This window comes from Notamacropus eugenii, chromosome 5 (genome assembly GCF_028372415.1).
Source record: "Notamacropus eugenii isolate mMacEug1 chromosome 5, mMacEug1.pri_v2, whole genome shotgun sequence".
NCBI classification, from domain to species: domain Eukaryota; kingdom Metazoa; phylum Chordata; class Mammalia; order Diprotodontia; family Macropodidae; genus Notamacropus; species Notamacropus eugenii.
The window spans coordinates 309,846,772-309,855,118 of NC_092876.1; the positions used below are offsets into that span (position 1 = coordinate 309,846,772).

Here is an 8,347-nt window from a genome sequence, read left to right on the forward strand (position 1 = left end):
TTTTTATTATGAAATACTTCATGTTTTCTAATTTTTTTATCTTTGTTTTGTATTATTTCTTGATATCTCATGGAATCATTAGCTTCCTTCTGGCCAGTTCTAATTTTTAATAAGTTATTTTCTGCAGTAAGGTTTTGTACATCTTTTATAGAAAGCTGTTTTCTTTTACAACTTGTACAACTTTTTTTTCATTTTCCATTTTTTCCTCTTAGCTCTTGCTTGGTTTAAAATTTTTTTAAAAAATCTTCAATTCTTCTAAGAATTCTTTTTAGGCTTGTTATCTCTTTTTTTCTTTGAGGCTTTTTACATTAGATGTTTTCAAGACATTAACCTCTTTGTGTCTTGAGCTTCCCTTTCACTGTAGTAGATCTTTGTGGTTGGATTCTTCACCCTGCTTCTTGACCTTGGACTTTGTCATTGTGAGCTCTTCTCTTCTCTGGGAGGATGTGTCTGGCCTGAACTGGGTTTTTAAAATTGTTGTTGTTTTCCTTCTTTAAATGTTCTTCTGCTGTGTTTACAACTCAGACTGGGGGCCTACAAATTTTCAGGGCTTCCAAAGTAGTGCATTTTAAGGAGTGGTCTGTTTGCTGCAATTCTGCAAGTTGCCAACCTGGCTTGTATCTCTTGGCTTGTGTACAGTTGAGTTTTAGTAGATCCCTGCTTAACTCAATCACTGGTCACCTGCTGTGAAGTCCCACAGTTTCAGAATGACTGAACTCATTGACTCCCCTTTGATTTTATTTTAGTTTCTTGCCGTGGTTATTCCCCTGTATGCTTATGTGCAAGGCTAAAGGTTAGAACTAAGTTCCCCTTCTGCTTAGATCCATAGAGCTAAGTTTTTAGAATTTGTTTCTTGCTCTGCACATAGCTGGGGCCCAGGCCTCTCCTTTCTTGCTTGATGTTGCATCCACACATTTCCACCCTAGAACTGTGACCTGGAAGAAGGTAATGGACAACAGCTGTCAGCTGGCACGGTTTCCTCTTCCTATCACTGGTTCAAGGGGCCCCTTTCTTCCCCTCTGCTTTTAGCCCTGCTATTCAGCCTTAGCCTGCTTTCCTTTCCTAGGTGCTAGAATGCTTCCTGATGTTGCTGGTGCTGCCTCCACTGCTACTTTTCTCCTAGTCAGGCCCTGCACCAGCGTACACAGACATCTTTATCTATTCTCCTTTACTTCCTTGAGCCAGAGAAGTGACTTGCAATAACTATTTCTTGAAATAACTATTTGATCTGGTGCAATTTCTAGGATGCCTGTTGGGTGAGCTGAACAAAAATACTGACTCTCCCCAGTACTTAGCAAAGAATGTAGCACTTAGTAGGTGCGTAATGTTTATTAATTGAAAATTAATGCAAGTGAGAAAAGAGAAATTATAAATATGCAATCTATTTAAATTTTCAAAATTTGTCAAAATAGAGAATTACATATCCAGCTGCTGGAGGAAATGGGAAACGTTGATATCAAAGTAACTTACAGGCAGTAACTAAAGCTTAGGGCAAAGGAGAAGAAAATGGTATGGTGAAAGTAGCCCTTTATTTGGAACCATAGGATCTTGATTCAAATTCTGCTTCTACCATTTAACTACGGAAATGATTTTGGGAAAGTCATTTAATCTGTCTGGGTCTCACATACCTCATTTGTAAAGTAAGATTTGTAAAATATGCGATTTATAATGAAAGGAGCCATTAAGAAAGACTTAAGGGGCATGTATATGGTTAGAAGTACAGTTGATTTCTCCAGGGATCAGTTTTAGAACCAGTTCTACTTGTTTAGAAGCCATTCTTCTACTTTTTATAAATTATTGGAAGGAAGATGCACATCATGAACTCTCATGGTTTGAAGCTAACACTGGCTGCTGCACAGGGTTGAGGGGAAGAAGGGAAGGTGATCCAAGAGCACGTTGGGAGATGACAGAGAAACTGCAGGAATACCTTGAAATAGTGACATTTGACAAAGGAGTATCATAAGGTGGCACCTGTTGATAAAATTTGATATCATGATCTATGATAAATCACATATGAAAAGAGAAGAGGAAATACAGGAATTTGTCATAGCCCTAGACAGAAGAAAGTACTATAACTTGCCCCAAAGGTGGACTTTCAGTCACAGCTAATTGATTCAAGCCTCAACCTAAAAGCAAATATTTCCTGCTAATATATTTTGAAGTAGAGATAATAATAGCTAACTTCTTTGCAAAAAATGTGTGCTACTTTATTGCTTCTCTTTGAGATAAAAAGATGTATGTCTCTGTTTCTGTCCATCTGTGACTGTCTCTGTCTCTCCGTGTCTGTATGTCTATATTTATATCTAGATAGATAGATAAATACACACCCCAACAGAGATATGAATATAGACAAAGAACTATTGATAACTATAAATTAATCCTACAATTTAAAAAATTGAATTTTTTTTTTGTAGTCTCCAGAAGAATGTTTCAACCCAGAACAATGGATCCCAACAAGTAAGATTATCTTAGGGCTCCTGAAATACACTGAACAGCAAGAATTCTTAGGCCAGTAAACTTACTTTTTTCATGTAGTTACTTTGTTATTATATCCTCTTGTCTGTCCTATTTATTAGAAAGATCAGTGGACTGATATTAGGGATGTCAGGGATCTTATTCCAACCCTGTCATCTGTTTGTAGTTACGGTTGGGCAAGCCACCCTCTCCATGTGTCAATTTTGCTTTCTATAAAGTTAACTTTATTATTATGTCCTATGTCTGACTTAGTGGATGCTGAAAGGAAACCTCTATAAAACATCTTTTTAAAATTTCTTATCTCTGCAAAAAGAGAGAAGATTAAAAATGCTTGAAGTGTTCCTCTAAAGGTTTCTATAAATTTTAAGTAATTTGTGTTGCCTTCAATCACCACGCAATCATTATTCAGCTTTTAATTTGTATTTGTCATATATTTGTATTTAATTTGTAATATGTGGGTAATGTATGTCCCTGTTGATATCATTTCTCTTTCATCTTTATGATGGCTGCTTGTTCTAAAATGTTTAGATAAAATTATTATTTTTATGTTTTGTTCCCTAAGGTTAGGGGTACAAGATCAACTATGCCTGTAATCTCATCCATTCCTTCTGGTCCTGTTCTGGTACAGATAGAGAATCTTCCAAGAAGTCCGGGAACAAGCCACCATGACAGGAAATGGTTTGTAAACTCTTGACCCCAGAGAAAATGTTACTTCTATGCATGCAGTCCAAATACTTAACATTACTCTGAATTTACATAACATTTAAGACAAACTATTCATATTTGTGAATAGAAAAGTGAATGTCTGATGATAGTTCAGCCCTGTGGAGATAGGGAAATAAAGTTTGTAGGAGAGAAGGATCATAGAGTATGCTTGTTTTAAGTAGAAGACTGCCTGACTGCTAACTGCTCTTTTACCTTCATCTCAAATGTGTTCTCTGAGGACTTGCTGCAGCATTTTTTCCTTAAAGGATGCTCTCCCGTAGTGCCTTTTCTGAAGTGCTTTGCTTCAGTTAAAAAATGTTCCCAAATAGATAAGATGTTCATTATTTGTGGAAGTTACTTCTTCAAATTAACATAAACATAAAATTTTAAAAGTAAACTCTGAAGGGTATGCTAGTGGAAAATGAGCTTCACTGAGGGGAAAATGAGGCTGCAAAAACCCAGTTATGTAGAATCAGGCATATTACTTCCTAAAGAATGAAAGGCAATTAAAAGATGATGAGAACAAAGGTTTTTTGGATTTTGAATTTTGAATTGTTTGATTTCTAGCTGTTATAGAAAACACATAGATATGAATAGTTTGCCTGTTGGGTATAATCAGTGGTTCTTCTTTTTCTCAAGCAAATGAAATAAAAGGAAGATAAGCTTCCTTAGCAATGTTTAATTTGGGTGGTTTGTATTGGGTGCTTGCATGTATTCCATTATGTTAATCTGTGAAGGCAAAATAGATAATCAAATGGATTTTTCTTTGTCTTTCTTGCTCTTAGTTTGTTTAGTATCTGAAACCTAATGGGTTGTCTGTGGTGATCTCAAGGTTTCATTCGGCTCTTTATGCAAGCGGCTCTTCCTTCTCGGTGGTGGGCGAACGGTGGTTGGTGATTATTTTTGTTCAGTCTTCTCCATTTGATTTTTTTTCTAACTGTTCTTTTGGCCTAACTGCAAGGTGCTTTGCCGACACTGGATATAATTCCTTAGTTGAGAATGTTTTGACTTCAGCTCCAAATAGGTCTGACCTAGTCCTTTTTTTTTTTTTTTAATACTAAATGATTTTTAATTAAGACTGTTGAATCTCAGATTTAGTTGCCTCTCCCCTGAAGTCTTTTCAATTATGTTATAATGTCTATTCCAAAGCCTAGAACATAGCCATATGTAGTTTATTTCCTAAGATGTTAGCACTTACTCCCATTGGCAAGTAGCAACGTGCACTCCAATATACTTCAGCTCAAATAGACACTAGGTTATTTTTTGGAGGCTAAGTAAGACGAATGTGCAGCCTGCCTTTTGTTATGACACTGAACATTTATTAAGGTCATAAACTTTAACTTATAGATACTTAAGTCTGCTAAGTATGATTCTGCAGTTCTTGCTGAGTTTAGTAGAAAGCTCTCTGAGAAAGAGGAGAGGTATTGGGTTTGATTTGAGTTCCAGGGATTAAAAAAAAGAAAGAACAATTTGGAGCTGTGTGTCATCTTTTGTATATTGTGCTGAGATCTACTAGGCTGGAATGGAGCAAAGTGGTGACACTGAAAAAACAGAATGAGCCCTTGAGTGCCTAATAATCAGAGGGGTGCAGCTGAATGAATGCTGTCCTTTCTTGGGAGCTGATGGATTTTTCTGCCTTTAATCCAAAATGCTTACTTGCCCATAACTGGCTCATTTCTTATGCATGCCTTGACTGTTGATTATTGTCAGTCTGTTTTGTGTGTTTTGAAATAAAAAATAAAAATAGGCCTCCTCTAGAAATGAGTAAATTGGTAAGGTTTTGAAATGCAATTTATATGCCTCAAAAATTAAGAGTGACTGGTAGAATTGGGTGATGTATTACTCATTAGAAGTTTCATCTTCCTTTCTCTCCTTTGCTAAATAAACGTACTGCCTGTGCAACCCCCTCCCTCCCTGGCCACCATAATGGTTTGTTTAATGGTCAGCATGTAGGATACTCAATTTTTAAACTACCAGCATTTGGAGAAATGAGGATCATACAGATGACTTTCATAGAGCAGTAGGAAATAAAGCAAAACAAAAATTAGCTGCCTAAACAAGAAGTGGCATTTTAGAAACACTTTTTACACATGAAACCTTTCTGATTGGTTCAGTGTCCAAAAAAAATTAGTTTCTAGATTTAAATTTTGTGAATCAGCTTAGATGAACAATCATGATTCCAAGTGAAAGGAAGGAAAACAAAGCAACCCTCCCCCCCCAAAAAATGTTTCCAAGTTCATGGTACATCCTTTATTGAATATCTGAGGAATGATGTAGGTTTACTATAATTTTGTATGTAGGATTCAGAGGGATCCATTTTGAAAATTGATTTATAATGTATTTAAAAATCTGTTTATTCTGTCCTGTATCTTCTTGTTTCTTAGTTTAAGAAATTTAGGTGGGGTTTGCATTTTACAAATATGAGCTAGCAAACGTTACCTTTCTGCAGGAGGACTATTACCAGTATTAATGAGGGAACTTACACATTAAATTTTCTGTGGTCCTCTGTGTTTCGTCTGGACTTTCCAGTTGTGATTGCTGAGCAGAATGATGCATGTACTAATGAACGTATTAAACTTTGTTTTCTGGAAAGAAGCAGAGAATCTGATTACATTGTGCCTGATGGGTCCTACTTCTTTTTTTATTTTAATGAAGATTGAGTGAGTTCTCCAGTGTTAACCTTGATATGCTTCACTCAGTAGTTTGTGTTTCCATATCATTGGTAATTGGAAAAGACAATCTCAAATTCACATGCCATAATACAATTTATGCTATGAATTATTTCCACATAAGCAGTTAAAGCTTCTGAAATCCATCTATCAAGGTTTCTATTTCCTATTGTTTCTTGTTTTAAGACTGGTGCTTCCAAAATATCTTTGATATTTGTTTTTGTCCTTGTGGCAGAAATCACAGTTAGAAGACTTATTAAACATTGTTTCAGTTCTTACTTTAAATTGCAACATCAGGTACAATATAATACTTTGCTCCTTAGTGAAATTTGCTCCATAAAGCTGGATTTGTTTGCACTTGGGAAACCTGCCCTCATTCTGTTGCTTGCACCCTAAGTCTCTTCATTTTTTCTTCTTTAAAGAGATACTGTGTTTTTAAATTCTGTATTTGCATGAACAAACTTCTATAAGTTTGTTTCTATTTTTGAGTTGCCAATTAAGTCCTTTAACACTGCCATGTGTAAACCAGCCTTTTTGTACTGGATTGATATATAACATCTCTAATATGGCAGTAGTAAAGGTGTTAGTTTGATACATGTGAGTTTGTATGTATCCTTTGTCTTTGTTTCTACTCACACTCCCACTTTTCCACATCCTCTTTTGTCACCTCGTCTTTTACCTCTTGTACTTTCTACCCTATCTGTTTCTAATGACTAACTGTACTCCCCTCCCACTCCCCAACCATCCAGGCTCTCTGATGCCGGTGACCGCTGTCAACGTGGTGGAACCCAGTGGAGCACAGGGGCCTTGCCACCACCCCAGGCTGCTTGTAGAAACTACACTGACTTTGTCCATGAACGCAATGTGAAGAATTCAGGAGTCCATCGTGATGTTGACTATACTGTCCATGCAGCCATGACTGAAATATAATTTATGGTTAGCCTGATTTAAGGCATTGGGACTGCTTTGTGATGCCATCTGGTGGTATACGTTTACTAAGATGCCTTAAATTGACCTGAGGAAAGTTGAGGAGAAGCCAGTTTTAAGTGCCAGGTTTCCCTTTGTGTGGTGCTGAGCCCTTTTTAGAAAGGAAATAAGAAGTTATGTGACACAAATGATAATGTTAAGTGTTTCTTGCATCGAAAAGGGAATGCATATTGTAATTTTAAAGTTTCCTTAATATAACTATGTTAGGTCTTTATTGATCAGTGGGTGCCTTAGCAGGTCTCTGCATGCATGTGTGTACGTGTGTGCTCACTTGTGTACACATGCATATGTGTGTACATATACAAACCCATATGTATGCACATACATAATATGGTCCATTTACCTCACAGTAAAAAAATATATTTACTTTTTATTTGGGAGAAGAAAACAAAAAAGCCTTAAAATTTGGAAGGAATGACATATGTTTCATCTGAAAGAATGGCATATATTTCATCTGTACCTAACGATCTTTATTTTAGTTGTTTATAATATATTATGAAGGAAAGAATGTGATTTAATTTAAAAAATAAAAGTGCTGCTTGTAATCAGCTACGTAGAAATGTCTAAAATAGGGTTTTGATCTACTCTTAACAGTTATTTTGATAAAACATTTCAGTTAGTGAAATAAATTTGCTGCTGAATTTTAAACGAAGACTGATTTTCTTGTTTTCTACCTTTTTGAGGGATTGATAAAGTTTTCTTCATAGTCTGGTGTCACATCCAGCGTAATGTACTCTGATAGATATTCTGTGTATCTCTTATTAGATTTAAAAAAAAATTTTTTGTAATGGAAACAAATTGGATATCAGTTTGATTCTTGGAATTTGGTTCAGTTGCTAGAAGCAAATCAGTGGTGTGTGTGATAGCTTTCCTTCTGAACTTTTCAAGTTTTCTTGCAGTTTCTTTCAGAGATATTCTGAACTTATAACTTACTTTCCTGCCTAAGTTGGAGAATTGTGTTGTCATTTTTACTCCAGTTTAAGCATGTGCACTTTTTGGTGATTACTCTGAACCCTGTAATCGTCTTCTTCTTGTAATTATCCTTTTAATGGATGTTAGTTGGTAATCTAAAATAATGGTGTAAAACTCAAAAATAGAAATGGATCCCTGCTGGCCAGGCCACATATTGACTTAGAAAACCAAATTAGCATTATAGTCAACATCTGTGTTGTATTTTAATTTCATCTTGTTAACTATTTCCCAGTTACTTTTTAATCTAATTTAGGTCATACTGGGGCAGAGTTTGACAATTCTCATTGAAAATAACAGATAGTTGAGGGTATTTTTCTATTAGATTTTTGAATGTGTCATATCCTGAGATTTCATAATATTTCAGAGTAATGAAATAGCAACAAAATTAAATTCAGGAGGAGAGAGAAACCTATGTTGCTTATATATCCTAAGAAAAGCTGCTACTTTGAAAAATTTATCCTTTACGTTCAAGACAGGATTTTAGAAAGCTTCCATTTGGAGCTTATGGATGTAAGCAAAGAGAGAATAGAATGCAGCAT

General features: G+C 35.6%; 1 protein-coding gene across 5 annotated transcripts in view; it reads left to right on the forward strand.

Moving 5' to 3' along the window:
• Nucleotides 1-7,484, forward strand: part of EPB41L5 (erythrocyte membrane protein band 4.1 like 5) — an 87,853-nt gene extending 80,369 nt beyond the window's left edge. For 2 of the 5 annotated variants that reach the window (XM_072613355.1, XM_072613354.1), the window contains exons 15-17: nucleotides 2,415-2,457; nucleotides 3,038-3,153; nucleotides 6,599-7,484. In XM_072613355.1, coding sequence (XP_072469456.1) covers nucleotides 2,415-2,457; nucleotides 3,038-3,153; nucleotides 6,599-6,779 — 340 coding nt within the window. In that variant the 3' untranslated portion in view covers nucleotides 6,780-7,484. Of the gene's footprint in view, nucleotides 1-2,414; nucleotides 2,458-3,037; nucleotides 3,154-3,965; nucleotides 4,070-6,598 lie in introns of those variants that run through there. The other 3 variants (XM_072613356.1, XM_072613359.1, XM_072613357.1) reach the window with 3 other exon arrangements.
• The last annotated feature ends 863 nt before the right edge of the window (nucleotides 7,485-8,347 follow it).